This window comes from Pelobates fuscus, chromosome 6, assembly GCF_036172605.1.
Source record: "Pelobates fuscus isolate aPelFus1 chromosome 6, aPelFus1.pri, whole genome shotgun sequence".
Classification (NCBI taxonomy): Eukaryota; Metazoa; Chordata; class Amphibia; order Anura; family Pelobatidae; genus Pelobates; species Pelobates fuscus.
Window position 1 is genome coordinate 261,893,784 of NC_086322.1, and position 17,989 is coordinate 261,911,772.

Below are 17,989 nucleotides of genomic sequence, written 5' to 3' on the forward strand. Positions count from 1 at the left end.
TGGCAATGATTTTCCCTGATGGCAGTGGCCTCTTTCAGAAGGATAATGATACACTGTAAAAATTGTTCAGACATGGTTGAGGAACTTGACAAAGAGTTCAAGATGTGGCCTTGGCCTCCGAATTCCCCAGATCGCAATCCGATCGAGTTGCTGTGGGATGTGCTGGAACAAAAACCAGATACCACAGAACCCATTTAGAGTCAATGCCTCGAGCCATCAGAGCGGTTTTGGCAGCACTAGGAGGAACTACACGATATCAAACAGGTGGTTTCAATGGTGTGGCTGAAAAGTGTAGACTATGAAGAATAGTTTGTAGACTTGTAATAGTATAGATGAAAAGACTGAGTTATGAATAAAATGGCAGAATGGTCCAAAATGTTTACAAGAAGAATAGTTAGTCTAAAGGAGAGCATACAGAGATTGAAAGTAAAGAGCAACAACTTATAGACTCAAGAGAAGATTTGCATCTGAGAAATACTAATTTTATATGAAAGCATATGAAGAGAGCAATACCATGATCACTGACTGATGTTAATGTAAGACACAAATAACATAAAGAAGAATGTGCAGGAGGAATGAATACGACTTATATCAAGCAAACATGGAATTTAACAGGACAGGGGGTATTTTGCATTGTGTTCTAGGAAATTAAATAGGTGTAGGGCAGTGATGGCGAACCTTTTTGAGCCTGAGTGCCCAAACCACAATACATGCCAACCTTTCTTTCCTCAAAGTGCCAACACAGCAATTAAACCTGAATACTGAGGTTTAAGTTTAGAATAAACAACTCGTACAGTTGTCCGAACTAATTAACAACTTTGGTTTTAAAAGAAGAACACAACAACAGAGAGTTTAATGAAACAAATTTTAAATAATTATATAAATAGATACAATTATGCTTATATTTATTAGTATCTCCAACAAATGCAATACACACACACTGACTGCTTAATACACTTACACACCGGCTGCTTAATACATGCACACACGACTGCTAAATACGTACATAGGCTGCTAAATACACACAGTGCGCTGAATACACACACTGCTGAATACACATGCAGACAGACTGCTAAATACATACACACAGTCTGCTGAATACATACACTGCTGAATACACATACACACAGACTGCTGAATACACACACAGACTGCTGAATACACACACACACTTAGACTGCTGAGTACACACACTGCTGAGCACACACAGACTGCTGAATACATACACACAGTCTGCTGAATACATACACACAGTCTGCTGAATACATACACACACCCACAGACTGCTGAATACATACACAAACACTGACTGGTGAATACATACACAAACACCGACTGCTGAATACACACACAGTCCGCTGAATACACACACACACAGTCCGCTGAATACACACACAGTCTGCTGAATACACACACACAGCCCACTGAATACACACACACAGTCGACTGAATACACACACTGCTGAGTACACACAGACGGCTGAATACATATACAGTCTGCTGAATACATACTGCTGAATACATACAGACTGCTGTGTTTCTGTGTGTGAGGGGTGCTGTGTGTGTGTGAGGGGTGCTGTGTGTGAGGGGGGGTGCTGTGTGTGTGCGGGGTAGGGGTGCTGTGTGTGTGGGAGGTAGGTGTGCTTTGTGTGGGGGAGTTGGGGTACTGTGCTGTGTGGGGTGTAGGGTGCTGTGCTGCAGGGCCGCCATCAGGGGGTGACAACCATGACGGCTGTCACGGGCCCGGCGGCCCTGGGGGGCCCGGACTTTTTTGGCAGTCCTGGGCCCCACTTTCCCTCTCTGCACATATAGATAGCGAATATCGCGATCTATGTGTGCAGCCGCGGGCCCCCGGCTTCCCTGTTACCGCAGAGGGGGCCCAGGCAGCACACAGCCTCTTCTCTTCTCTCTGCTAATAACTCTCGCGAGACCCGGTTGCCATGGCAATGCTCCGCGGGTCTCGCGAGAGTTATTGGAGGAGAGAAGAGAGGTGAAGCTGTGTGCTGCCTGGGCCCCCTCTGCGGTAACAGGGAAGCCGGGGGGCCCCCCACCGGACCACCAGGGATGGAATCTCCCCCCTCCCTAGACACAGGTAAGCAGGGAGGGGGGAGAAACAATTAAATTTTTTTTTTTTTTAATTATGTTAAAATGCCCCCTCACCCCAGATTGCACATTTACACACATACACTGACACAACACACACACACACACTGCATACACTGACACAACATGCACACACACACTATATACACTAACACAACACACACACTACATACACTAACACAACACACACACACTATATACACTAACACAACACACACACACACACACTACATACACTGACACAGCACACACACACTACATACACTGACACAACACACACACTGCACACACTGACACAACACACACACACACTACATACACTGACACAACACACACACACTACATACACTGACACAACACACACACTGCACACACTGACACAACACACACACACACTACATACACTGACAACACACACACACTACATACACTGACACAACACACACACTGCATACACTGACACAACACACACACACACACACACACTACATACACTGACACAACACACACACTGCATATACTGACACAACACACACTACATACACTGACACAACACACACACTGCACACACTGACACAACACACACACACACTACATACACTGACACAACACACACACACACTACATACACTGACACAACACACACACTGCATACACTGACACAACACACACGCACACACTACATACACTAACACAACACACACACACTGCATACACTGGCACAACACACACACACACTACATACACTGACACAACACACACTACATACACTAACACAACACACACACTACATACACTGACACAACACACACCCACTGCATACACTAACACAGCACACACACTACATACACTAACACAACACACACACTACATACACTGACACAACACACACTACATACACTGACACAACACACACACTGCATACACTGACACAACACACACTCTGCATACACTGACACAACACACTCTGCATACACCGACACAACACACACACGGCATACACTAACACAACACACACTCTGCATACACTGACACAACACACACTGCATACACTAACACAGCACACACACACTGCATACACTAACACAACACACACTCTGCATACACTGACACAACACACACACTCTGCATACACTGACACAACACACACTGCATACACTGACACAACACACACTGCATACACTAACACAACACACACTCTGCATACACTAACACAACACACGCTGCATACAATAACACAACACACGCTGCATACACTAACACAACACACACTCTGCATACACTGACACAACACACACTGCATACACTAATACAACACACACTGCATACACTAACACACACACTGCATACACTAACACAACATACATACTGCATACACTAACACAACACACACACACTGCATACACTAATACAATACACACACTGCATTCACTAATACAACATGCACTCTGCATACACTACACACTAACCCACTCACTGCATCCACTATACTGACACACACTCTGCATTTGCTACACATTAACACACTCTGCATTCACTACACTAACACACTCTGCATCCGCTACACACTAACACACTCTCTGCATTCACTATACATTAACACTCTGCATTCACTACACTAACACACACTCTGCATCCGCTACACACTAACACACTCTCTGCATTCACTACACAATAACACACTCTCTGCATTCACTACACTAACACACTTTCTGCATTCACTACAATAACACACTCTCTGCATTCACTACACATTAACACACTCTCTGCATTCACTACACATTAACACACACTCTGCATTCACTACAAATTTACACACACACTACATTCATTATACTGACACTCTCTGCATTCACTACACCCTAACACACACTCTGCATTTATTACACACTAACACACACTCTGCATTCTCTAAACTATGCACACACTCTGCATTCACTACACTAACATACACTCTGCATCAACTGTACACACAGCATCCACTACACAAACATCCTGTATTCACAGTACACACACTACATCCACCACAAATTGAAACACTCTGCATTCACTATACACAGACACTGCGTCTAATACACACACTGCATCCACTAAACACATTTCATCTAGTACATACAAACACTACATCCGCTACACAAACACACACTACATCACTGTACACACACTACATCCACTACTCAAACACACTCTGCGTTCACTACACATTAACACTCTGCATTCACTACACTAACACACACTCTGCATCCGCTACACACTAACACACCCTCTGCATTCACTACACATTAACACGCTGCATCCGCTACACACTAACACACACTCTGCATCCGCCACACACTAACACACTCTCTGCATTCACTACACATTAACACACACACTCTACATTCACTACACATTTACACACACTCTGCATTCACTGCACTAACACACACACACTACATTCATTACACTGACACACTCTGCATTCACTACACACTAACACACACTCTGCATTCGGTACACACTAACACACACTCTGCATTCACTAAACTATGCACACACTCTGGATTCACTGTACTGACACACACTCTGCATTAACTGTACACACAGCATCCACTACACAAACATCCTGTATTCACAGTACACACACTACATCCACCACAAATTGAAACACTCTGCATTCACTATACACAGACACTGCGTCTAATACACACACTGCATCCACTAAACACATTTCATCTAGTACATACAAACACTACATCCGCTACACAAACACACACTACATCACTGTACACACACTACATCCACTACTCAAACACACTCTGCGTTCACTATACACACTGCATCCGCTACACAAACACACACTCTGCATTCACTGCACAAACATTATCTAATACACACAAACACTACATCCATTACACACATTCTAATTCACTTCCACAATACACACCACATTCAGTCCCGCATCATTGTCAGCGGACTAGGTAGGGCGTGGGCGGGCCCGGGAGGGAGGGGGCGGGGGGGGGCCCAGACCTTGTGCTTTGTCAGGGGCCCCAAAATTTCTGATGGCAGCCCTGCTGTGCTGTGTGGGGGGATGCTGTGCTGTGTGGGGGGGGGGGGGGGGGTAAGGGTGCTGTCTGTGGGGGGTAGGGGTGCTGTGTGTGGGGGAGGGGGGTAGAAAACTGTTGCTGGCCCGGCTCCTAAGTGGCACTGAGGTCAGTCTGATCTGTCACCACCCACTTCCTCGCATATCACACCCCCACATGTAACACATAGCCAATCATGCTTCATCCATTCCCACACTCATACATGTGCCCTTGTCCACTAAGCTGCGCACTCTCCCTGGGGCCTTTAACGTCTCTAATCCTGTCACACTCATCCACCCATGCCTTTCACACTCACTCCCTTTGCTTCGCCACACTAACCCTGTTAAACTACCCCCCCCCACACACACACACACACACATATCCACCTCACCTCACACTGTCACATTCCTCCTCCAACCATATTAATCCCAACCCTGTGACACTCACCCCCAATCATGCCACACTCTCTGTTACATTAACACCAGTAAAGCTGTCAGACTTGCCTATCCTGCTCTATCACACTCCCTCCTCCAAACATGCCATATACTTTTCTCCAACTCTGTCACACTCAACTTGTCACATTAACCCCCTAATCATGTCACATTCTCCCCTAATCCTCTCACACCCCGTCTCATTTACCCTCTTTGCCCTGTCACACTCACCCTGCCACTGTTATCCCTTAAGTCACCCTGCCATGGTTACCCCCTGAAGACAGTAATCATACACACACAGTCATTAAACACAGCATCACCACAAAGAAAATGCACAAAGACCACAGGCAGACCCCCATACACACAACACACTGCAAGAAGTCCGAGACACAAACATACACATTCACACACGGATACTCTGTATTTGGCAATGTGTGTGTCTCTGTGCATCAGTGCGTTTGTGTGTATGCATGTGCATGTATCAGCGTGTGTATATGTGTTCTTGTATTAATGTGTATATGTGTGTGTGTATATGTGTGCATACATGCATGTGTGTGTCTATGGCTGCAATGTGAGGATGGTATGGACAATGCAAAGGTAAGGTGGCAACATTTATAATATACATACATATACATACTTCCAAACATTTCGGACGGACAAAGAGGGACACTTTCATTTAGGGGTGTGAGTGGGGGCATGGCCAGGGGCAGGGTTGATCTGAGAAATTGTAGGTGACTTAGTAAGAAAAATGTATACAACTTAAATGTAATTATGCCCCCTAAATAGGGATACTTGTGGGGTATGCATATGCAATATATGGGGCAACACATATAGGATAATACACATGTAAAGGATTATTTAGTATGTGGGGGAAATATCTATGACACTACTTACTTATTTGTAACTTTATTATCTGTTAAATTATTTTTGTAAGGTTTTTCTGCTCAACCAAAATTTGCATTTTTGTTGCTAATAACCCCTTCACAGCGGCACTTACTTATATATATGACTGCCAGATTATGCAACCATACCCAGCAATCGTGTATACACAATTAACATAATTGCTAATTAAATTTGTTTATTGCTAATTCATTTCATTTGCAAATTATGCCGTAACTAAACTGAGTGGCAAAAGAAGCCACGACGCTGGAAGCCTCTGAACAGAAACTACCTTTTTGTATCCAGTGCTGCAAACCTGCCCTTCAACATAACTACAGCTCCTTATACACACACAATGGAAACCAAATATTTTTTTTTACTGTGGCTGTTAGTGGGGGCCTCGTGTTTGAGGTCCGCCTTAAGACTCGCAAAAGCCTGAAGCCGCCACTGAATTTATTTTCAAAAGACTAGGTTGTTTTAATCAGTCCAATTATGTCTTGGATACCATAATAGAAGGTTGGCAATACAGTTTGGTTAATGTGTGTTAGATCCTAGATCTTCCTTGGCACATAGATAATGGCATTTCAAGGCTATTTAATGTGAGTGATCAGTCACTTCTAGACATGCTACAATCTGCTACATCTTTGCTTGAAGTACAAGGTGCGTACCTATCATTCTTTTAACTTACATACTACCCATAGCATGTGTCAGCAACCTATAGTAGTAGTACATGTGCAATGCATGGCACTTGAGATGCCTTTTACATAGCACTCAAGGCTGCCAGAGAAAAACAAGTTCTGGCCTATCAAGAGTGCCAGTGGGACTTCATATATCTGCTAGTGCAAACCAAGCTGTGATTGCAGGTGTTGAGGGACAATCCTCAATGTACGCATTGCAGGAGTTAGAAGAAGTGATCTCAGATCACTTCCTCCCAGCATTTTTGAACGCGAATCTGCACTGAAGTAAAGCAGCCCACTGCAGCTATCTCAGCTCCTGCCCTTGACCTGTAACTGGCCAGCCCGGTCCCCACTGGATCAGAGTGAAGTCACCCACACTGCTTGATATACACAGAGCTGCAGAATAAGCCTCCCGTCATACAAATAATACAAACAGCCAATACACGAGTACCCAAACAGTCCTCACAAATGCAACACCACTGATAATCCACATATACGCACACAATCCCACGAGCAACCTCTCAGATGCAATACCACAAGCAGCTCCACACATACACACACCACCAAACACACAATGTGACATATTACCCAGACACACAATTCCACAAGCAGCCCCCATACACTGCCAACATTCAGGCATCATACAGAATATCACAAACTACTCATGAACATATACAATATAACAGCTCATATACGCACAAATACAACGATACAAAGCAACTGTAGCACACATAATAACACAAGCAGAGTACCGCAACATACATACCTCAATTTAAAAAATAGGACGGTCACACCAATGGACTTCAGGGTCTTGTTTTGGCACAGTGCTACTAAAAAGTTGCCAATCCCTGACCTATAGAATTAACTTATAAAAGCTACCAGAATAGCATCCAAAATCAACCTCAATTCAATCAAGCCATATCACAATGAACAGTAGAAAAACCTCAGCAGCTACAATTACAAAGTTTGTTTTTTAAAATAACAAGTTAATTTAATTAAGGAATGGATTCCATATTTACCCAGTCTCCCTCTTATTGTGACATTTTGACCTCTGACAATGTGTTAAGCTAGAGAGGCCTGCCGTAACTGAAATGTTGTTCTGGCTCTTTTTTTATGATGACTTGGTTGAGTATTCTCTGTGCCCTTGCAGGAATTATGCTGGGCTAGTACCCTTTGAATATCTACCACTGTTATTTCTACTTGGAGATTAAGGTTGTCACTTTGGTTTTCTGGAGTCAAAGAGACTCAGAATTGGCTTTCTTACACTTTCCGTACAGATGTATCTCAAAATATTCTAAATATTTGTTTGAATGTAGCATTATACTTTTTGGTAAGAACATTTATGGTAAGGTAAGGAGCCCTTTTTAGTGTTGACAACTGTGCCTCTTGTTGACGAGTGACGAGTCTGTGACAGTAGTCACCATCACTGGCAGCATATGTCTGACACTTCATGTAGCTCCACATATTGTTCTTATGTATAAGTCATCCTGTGCACATTATAGGTGCAGGGTGTGTATTATAGTTATGTTGTGTATCATAAGCCTTGTGTGCTCTCCTGTCCTTCTGATGCACTCTACCAACATAATGGATTCGGCTTTGGAGCCTGTTCAGTTCCACCTGTTGGTTTTGAATGAAATTGCAAGTCTGTACAGCACCACCTGTTGGTTGTGAAGAACAGTTATGTGCACTAGCTGAATAGCAAGGCTCCATAATTTGCATATTCAGGTAGATTTGCATAATAAGGTTTATGCAGGCAGGGGGCATATTTCTTGTTAGTCTTTGCCCTCTCCATCCCTTTATGAATATTGTATCGTATTATATGAGTGCCTGCATAATTCCCAGTATGAATATGTTTTGTTTATGGGTTAGAGTGTGTCACCATAAGTTTACGGTAATACAAATAGGGGTAAGACCTAAGTGTAAATAAAATACTGTGTGCCACTTTTATCGTGAATTGTGTGTCCTGTCTGGTTTGTTTAGGGATTCCAGTAACAGAGTATTTAGCCAGTTTGCTGGCTGCACTTGTCCCTGCTCCCGAAGATGTATTAAGAAAGGATTCTTTTGAAGTAAGTATTGCAAGTTAGCATTTAAATCTCCCATGTTGGAATTAGTGTGGGACCCACCAATATTGGGGTGCTGTGACATAGTGGTGAGCTTGACACAGTATGGCCGTGTGGTGGAATCGAGTCCCCATGTTTGTTTGCTAAGATAGGTGATTTTAAGTAGCCAATTTAAATGTAAACCTGTTTTTATTTGTGTGTGCGCTGTTTGTGTGTGCGCTGTTCCTTTAACTGTATTTTGTATATGTTTTTTGTCTTTACGGCAGCACCACTGCTTATTATTATTATTTATATAGCGCCAACAGATTCCGTAGCACTTTACAATATTATGAGAGGGGGGATTAAACCATAAATAGGACAATTACAAGAAAACTTACAGGAACGATAGGTTGAAGAGGGCCCTGCTCAAACGAGCATGTTCTGGGTGTACCACCAATTCCCATTTTTTTCTGTAAAGAAAGAGCTAGCAGTGCAGGCAGAGGGGGCAATAACTGTTTTAGAAGGAGAGCTGTAGCCAACTCTCAGCCAATCACAGTGACCCATTTCTGCTCAGGCTGATGCTTCCTCTTTAGCCCAAGCAGGATAATGTTGTATAGAATTAAAATATAAAAAATGGTTTAACACTAAATGGAAGGACAGTGCCAGGGGACTCCAGACACTATAGACCCTTTAATTCTGTGTACACAAGTTCATTCATTGGCTGAGAACACTGAATTCTCAGTCAATGAATAAATGTCATTGTAAGAGGCAAACCATTGCAAAATGCTTTGCCCCTTAACTGGGGACAGGGCTGCCACCAGAAATTTTGGGGCCCCTGACAAAGCAAAAGGTCTGGTACTAGTATCCTAGTGACATGGGACACACTGAGACATGGGGACACTGGGCGACATGGGAACACTGACACTGTGATACATAGGGAAACTGATGCCAGACTGGCCTTCCAATTCTTTGGACAGACATGCCCCCTTTTTTGGGCATGTTCGCCCCTTTTGCCAGTTCTGGTCACGTGATTTGCATCAGTGGCCCACCACCCCGCCCAGTGACTTCCTGCTTCAATGGACACTGCTGTTAGGGAGTATGGATTTACTTGAAAGATGAAAGCATAAATTAGAGAGAGATTAGCATAGAGTATGTGTTTTCTTATAGCTGCATCCTTTGAGTTTCCCTCCAACACCATCTCCATCAGATACATGACGCTTGGGAGGTATGACGGTTTTAGTGTTTTTGGTCGATAAGATTCTGTAATTAGGCCCATCATAATTCAGCACCAGGTCCAATGGGCTCTTAATCTGGCCCTGTGTGTGTTAGTGTAGTAAATGCAGAGTGTGTGTCAGTGTAGTGAATGCAATGTGTGTGTCAGTGTAGTGAATGCAGAGTGTGTGTCAGTGTAGTGAATGCAGTGTGTGTGTCAGTGTAGTGAATGCAGAGTGTGTGTCAGTGTAGTGAATGCAGAGTGTGTGTCAGTGTAGTGAATGCAGAGTGTGTGTTAGTGTAGTGAATGCAGAGTGTGTGTCAGTGTAGTGAATGCAGTGTGTGGGTCAGTGTAGTGATGTCACGTTTAACATTTGTTATGAAGGAACACAACTGCAGATTTCTTAGAGCTTGAATATTTATTAGAACAATTAGAAGATATTGTGACTTAAGTCTAGAATTACAGGCACTGTAGCTTTAAATAATAAACGATTGCTTAAGTCCAGAATTACAGGCAATGTAGCTTTAAATAATAAACGGTTGCTTAAGTCCAGAATTACATGCAATGTAGCTTTAAATAATAAACGGTTGCTTAAGTCCAGAATTACAGGCACTGTAGCTTTAAATAATAAACGGTTGCCTAAGTCCAGAATTACAGGCACTGTAGCTTTAAATAATAAACGATTGCTTAAGTCCAGAATTACAGACAATGTAGCTTTAAATAATAAACGGTTGCTTAAGTCCAGAATTACAGGCAATGTAGCTTTAAATAATAAACGGTTGCTTAAGTCCAGAATTACAGGCAATGTAGCTTTAAATAATAAACGGTTGCTTAAGTCCAGAATTACAGGCACTGTAGCTTTAAATAATAAACGGTTTGCTTAAGTCCAGAATTACAGGCACTGTAGCTTTAAATAATAAACGGTTGCAATTAGCAGGTTCTGAATCATTTAGAGTCTGTTTGTTGAGTTAACAAGTTAGGTGATAAGCAATTACAATAGTTTGTTCCATTAGCATTTATCTGAAGCAAGACAGGTGCAGCTAACTTGAATAGTGGATAGGTTGAAAATAGCTGTAGCTGGGTTGTTTGATAATAAGACTTTGGTAACAGGCAATAAAGGCTTTAGATATGTAACTCTTATCACAGAGGTTTAATGTTACTTAGCTTCCGGTAAATAGAAAACAGATTCCCAAGTTCTCCTCAGAGGCGGTTATATCCAATGATATGTGTGTAGAGAGTTCAGGCTTTAGTCGAGGATAAGGAGAGGTGAAGGGACGTGAGTAGTCTTCCAGTCCGGTCCGGTAACAGATGGCTTTCACAGAGAAGTTTGTAGCCGGTTCGTGAGTGCGGTACGTAGTTCAATAATCCAGCGTCTATCAGCTGGTGCGGTCGCATTAAGTAAGGAGACCGTGTCATAAGGGGGTGTGGCTAAGCTCCGTGGAACCCGGAAGTAAGAGGATACCAGACTTAAGGCATGACAAGTGAATGCAGAGTGCGTCAGCAGGGGCGGGCTGGGCCGGGGGGCAGGGAGGCAATTGCCCCCCAGGCCGCCCGAAATAATTTTAGGACCGGCCGCGGTGGGCCGGCCCTTTAAATGCTGCAGCCGCCGAGCGCTCTGTAAAGAGCGCTCAGACGGCTGCAGCTGCTTCTCCCTTCCCTCCCCTCCCCTGTAGGTGGCCGAGCTGGTCTCCGGTACGCGGTCCCGGCAGGAGTGATGGGAAGGTGCACACTGAGTGTGCACTTCCTGTCAGTCCGGCCGGGTACAGGAAACAGAAACTCCTGTTCCGCGCGGAACAGGAGTTTCTGTTTCCTGTACCCGGCCGGACTGACAGGAAGGTGCACACTGAGCACCTTCCTATCACTCCGGCCGGGACCGCGGACTGGAGTGCAGCTCGGCCACCTACAGGGAAGGGGTAAGAAGAAGGGGGGGGAGAGAGTAAGAAGAGGGGATGGGGGGGGGGAGAGTAAGAAGAGGGGATGGGGGGGGAGAGTAAGAAGAGGGGATGGGGGGGGAGAGTAAGAAGAGGGGATGGGGGGGGGGGAGAGTAAGAAGAGGGGAAGGGGGGGGGAGTAAGAAGAGGGGATGGGGGGGGAGAGTAAGAAGAGGGGAAGGGGGGGAGAGTAAGAAGAGGGGAAGGGGGGGGAGAGTAAGAAGAGGGGAAGGGGGGGGGAGAGTAAGAAGAGGGGAAGGGGGGGAGAGTAAGAAGAGGGGAAGGGGGGGAGAGTAAAAAGAGGGGAAGGGGGGGAGAGTAAAAAGAGGGGAAGGGGGGGGAGAGTAAAAAGAGGGGAAGGGGGGGGGAGTAAAAAGAGGGGAAGGGGGGGAGTAAAAAGAGGGGAAGGGGGGAGTAAAAAGAGGGGAAGGGGGGAGTAAAAAGAGGGGGGAGAGTAAAAAGAAGGGGGGAGAGTAAGAAGAGGGGAGGGGGGAGTAAGAAGAGGGGAGGGGGGAGTAAGAAGAGGGGAGGGGGGGAGTAAGAAGAGGGGAGGGGGGAGTAAGAAGAGAGGAGAGTAAGAAGAGGGGAGGGGGGAGAGTAAGAAGAGGGGAGGGGAGGGGGAGAGTAAGAAGAGGGGGGGGAGTAAGAAGAGGGGGGTTGAGTAAGAAGAGGGGAGGGGGGAGAGTAAGAAGAGGGGAGGGGGAGAGTAAGAAAGGGGGGGAGAGTAAGAAGAGGGGAGGGGGAGAGTAAGAAGAGGGGAGGGGGGGAGAGTAAGAAGAGGGGAGAGTAAGAAGAGGGAGGGGGGAGTAATAAGAAGAAGGGGGTAAGAAGAACAAGGGGGGAGTAAGAAGAACACAGGGAGGAGGGGGGTAAGAAGAACACAGGGGGGGTGAGAACACACAGAGGGAGGAGTGAGAAGAACACAGGGAGGGTGGAGGGGGGATGAGAAGAGCACAGGGAGGGTGGGTGAGTGTGAGAAGAGACCGCTAGGGGAGGGTGGGGGAGAGGAGAGACCACTAAGGGGCAGGGGAGAGCTCTAAGGGACAGAAGGGATAGCTCTATAGGACAGGGGGCAAGACAGGGAGCTCTATAACACTACGCGCACACACACACACACACACACACAATGCATCCCTATACATACACAGAAACACACAATGCACCCCTATACATACACAGAAACACACAATGCATCCCTATACATACACAGAAACAGAACATGCTTCACTTACACACAGAGAAACACACAATGCATCCATTACACACACACACAATGCAACCCTTACACACAAAGACAATGCATCATTTGCACACATACACAGAAACATACAATGCAAACCCTTACACACACATGCAAACACACACACTGTTTTTCTTACACACAGAAACACAATGCATCTCTTACACTCAATGCACACACATACAGACACACACCTTGCATCCCTTATGCATACAAAGACAGATTCACACAATGCATCCCTCACACACAACCAGAAACACATAATACATCCCTTATACACAAATACACACTGCTTCCACTACACACAAACACACTGCATCACCTGCACAAACTGGTATCCCTATACACTACATATCATAAGCACACATATGAGATAACACATAACACATCCCCTACACACTCCACTCCCTGTGAGCGAGCTCATGGGTGGGTGGAACATATAAGTGGACTTATGAGTGGGCATACTCACCGTCAGGCACTGGGGCACAGACCTTGAGCTGTGTAAGAGGCCCCCCAAAAATGGAGCTGCTTCCAATTCTCCCAGAACGTTGAATTTTGTGACCACAGTTGCAAACAGCCTCCAGAGGTCCTGTTCTACACCAGACCAGTGGAGCCAAACTGCAGCCCATCATCATCCTCATCTAATTGTAAGTAGGCAATCTAGTATATTATTAGTGACACTAATCTATAATTTACCTCACATTAAAGGGACACTATAGCTTAATGAAGTGGTTCTGGTGTCTATAGCTGGTCCCTGCAGGCTTTTTAATGTAAACACACACTGTGTGCAGCACGTTAGTTCATATGGCAGATCATATAGGTGGGGCATTGTGATGTCACATGGGGGGGGGGGCGGCAAATTTATATTTTGTCTAGGGCGGCAAAAATCCTTGCACCGGCTCTGATCCTGGGCAGGTGCACCAGTCTACTGGTGACCCACAGGAGGGGAGTGCACTGATTGCACTGCACTCTTCTCCTGCCCAGACCTGTCTTGACCGCAGTGCAAGTGCCCTCTGCCCCTAATTTACAGTGGCTCACACTCACAACAAGCAGTGCCTGGAGCCCTTTGCAGAGATGGAAACAAAGAGGTTCTGCGGCAGCTGGCCGTCCTGCAAGCATTACATTAAACAGCTGTTCCCCATGCAGCCACAGGTGGCGTTGTGCTGGGAGACTGTGATTACTCTTCACTTCCTCCCAGCCTACAGAGCAGCGCATGGGGGAGAGAGGAGGAGGCATGATTTAATCTTGAATAAATCCTCTAAGCAAACCTTTATAAACTTGGGGGGATCAGCTCTGTTTCCACAGTTTATTGGTGTTTACTCTCATCTCTGTATTAATATTGAGGGATGTCTAAGTAGTAACATCAGTGTGTGTCAGCAGGGCCAGCCGTTGGGGTGGGCAAGCTGTGCGGTCACGCAGGGTGCCATGACAACAGAGGCGCCCGGCGGCCAACACAGCTCACAAGTTGGGTACACCAGCATATTTAATTTAAACGATTCGCTGGTGGTCCACTGGTGCGCACCAGCAGTAGGTGCAGTCAGATCATATCCTCTCCCTCGTGGTTCCGGTGCTCAGTTAGTGAGTCAGAGCACAGGCTCAGAGATTCTCAGCCTGTGCTCTGACAACATTGAAAGTCAGAGCCGTGAAGGAGCGGGTATGGCAAAGAGCTACTGATTAGCATAACATCAATATCCGTTATAAAACCAGAAAAAGGTGGGCATGGATGGTGAACTGATTTGGTGGCGCAATGGGCCACTTGACTGGTTTTGCCCCCCAGGCCTAAGGCTGCCAGCCCTCCACTGTGCGTCAGTGTAGTAAATGCAGTGTGTGTCAGTGTAGTAAATGCAGTGTGTGTGTCAGTGTAGTGAATGCAGAGTGTGTGTCAGTGTAGTGAATGCAGAGTGTGTGTCGGTGTAGTGAATGCAGAGTGTGTGTCGGTGTAGTGAATGCAGAGTGTGTGTTGGTGTCAGGGGTGTATCCTGGTTTTGTGCTGCCCTAGGCAGGACAAAACTCAGGCGCCCCCCTCACCCCCACCCCCCCCCCCCGCCACCCCCACCCAACCCTTCCCCCGCCTTCTAAATACACACACACTGACAGATACGCATCCATTAGCTAACTGTTAGTCTATAAATAACAAATAGACGTGATTTATGTTATAGTGACTTTGTGACAAATAAATAGACCTACACTGGTTAAGTGTATTGGCTAATTGTTAAAAAAATAATAGATTTTTTACAGGGATTACCTCTGAACTTAGTGAAAGAAGATGAATATGCCTATGAAGACAGAAAATTAATTGCCGATGATTCAGGACGAAACAATGATAATAAAGGAAGAACATATATATATTTTTAAATTACAGCAGGGTTATAATAAAAGTGTTGAAATAAGAAAAACAACAGTACACAGGGGGCAGGGACAGTTCTGTATTAGTTTAGGAATGTAAACTGGTTAGTTTTGATGAAGGAAAGCAAACAGCATATAAAATAAATGATTATGCGTGAGTGTACGAATAAAGGGATACTACAGCAATTCAAACAACTTTAGCTTAATGAAGACATTTTTGTGTATAGATTATGCCCCTGCGGTGTCACTACTCAATTCTCTGCCATTTAAGAGTTACATTACTTTTGTTTCTATCAATGCAGCCCTAGCTATACCTCCCCTGGCTGTGACTCACACAGCCTGAGTGAAAATAAATGGTTTCACTTTCAATCAGATGTTAGCTTGCTTTAGAAGTTTTTATCTTCTGCTCTGTAAATGGAACTTTAATTCATTACAGGAGACTTTTGCAGGGTCTAGCAAACTATTAACAGAGCGAGAGATAGGAAATTCTAAATGTAACAGACTGTGTAAGAAAGGAAGTGTAAAAAAATAGATGACTCTTTACAGGAAGTGTTTAGGAGGGCTGTGCAAGTCACATGCAGGGAGGTGTGACTAGGGCTGCATAAACAAAGAGATGTAACTCCTAAATGGCAGGTAATTGAGCAGTGAGATTGCAGGGGCATCATATATAGACCAAAACTTCTTCATTAAGCTAAAGTTGTTTTGGTGACTACAGTGTCCCTTTAAGAAAATAGAAGATGTTGAAATGTATCTTACAATAAGAAGTAAATTTATATGAGTGAAGGAAAGAACAATAAAAGAGAGAGTGCCAAGATTTCCTTGTTTCCCCTTAGGTTTGGGGGGCCCGAGTTTCACTGTGGGGAAGTCCCTGTGGCTGCTCTGGGCACTGGTGTTTAATAACTCCGTTCCAATCCAGAACCCTCGTGGCACTACCAGTAAGATCATGGTGCTGGTGTGGGCCTTCTTTGCAGTCATCTTCCTGGCCAGTTACACAGCCAATCTGGCGGCTTTCATGATTCAGGAGCAGTATATAGACACAGTGTCTGGTCTGAGCGACAGAAAGGTGAGCTTGGCACTTCTATTTATGCACATAGTTTGCTTTTCACACATGCAGTATTTTACCCAGGGGCCCAGTGTTCTGCTAAGCTTGTCCGAGACGAATGCATTTATTGTACTGAACACATTCTGTGCTGCAAAGAAAATTCTATATCTTACCATGTCTTGTCTAGTCTACAACTGCGTAATAAAATATTGCATCATACATGCATGGTGTGAGCAAGTCCAAATTATAAAGTTAAACAATGTAGAGAAAAAAATCTAAATTGGCTAAAAGACTTTTATAGATCAAAATACTACAAAGTAAAAAATAAATAAAAAATGATATGCCTGAAATTTATAAAAGACACCTGCATGCATTATCTGCATTACCAGGGTGGGCACCACTCCGGATGTTGTTGACTATATCTCCCATGAAGTTTATCCAGCATTACGGCTGTAAGAGCATTATAGGAGATGTAGTTCACAACATCTGCAGTGCTGAAGGCTGCCTCTATTGTATTGTCTATTTTATAATGTTAATATTATAGTTAAGGGAAATCTGTCACTTCTCTGGCAAAGACACCATTGAATAAAACATAAAAAAATCACCCGTGGCTTGTTTTAACCTTTCTTTATTTTCATCTTTTATATTAAATTTATTTTATTGATTTAGCAAAATGTCATCACAGTCCAGTTTACTCAAAGCAGAGCCAGGGCACAGACTGTGATGAAGGAGGAGAAATAGATTTTTTTTTTATTTTGTCGCTTGATACAGTCTTTATGCTGACTGCCAGGTCCAAAGGACAGAGTTAATAACAGCGAATGACCGATAATTAAGACCTTGATTTAATAAGACGTTCAAGTGATTCAATTCTATTAGAAAAACGTGTCAAATGGTTTGTCTACAGTTAATGGGATTTTTCTTTGCAGATAAATAATTTCGATAGTTTTTGTTACAAAATGGAATAATTTGGAAAGCTTATCAAATCGAGGCTTAAGATGTTTCACCATAAAGAGGTGTGGATTTCTA

General features: G+C 44.3%; 1 protein-coding gene across 1 annotated transcript in view; it reads left to right on the plus strand.

Annotated features, from left to right (window-relative positions):
* Nucleotides 1-17,989, plus strand: part of GRIN2C (glutamate ionotropic receptor NMDA type subunit 2C) — a 70,789-nt gene that overhangs the window by 12,694 nt on the left and 40,106 nt on the right. Inside the window, exon 9 of the mRNA XM_063425431.1 lies at nt 16,755-16,984. Coding sequence (XP_063281501.1) covers nt 16,755-16,984 — 230 coding nt within the window. The remainder of the gene's footprint in view (nt 1-16,754; nt 16,985-17,989) is intronic.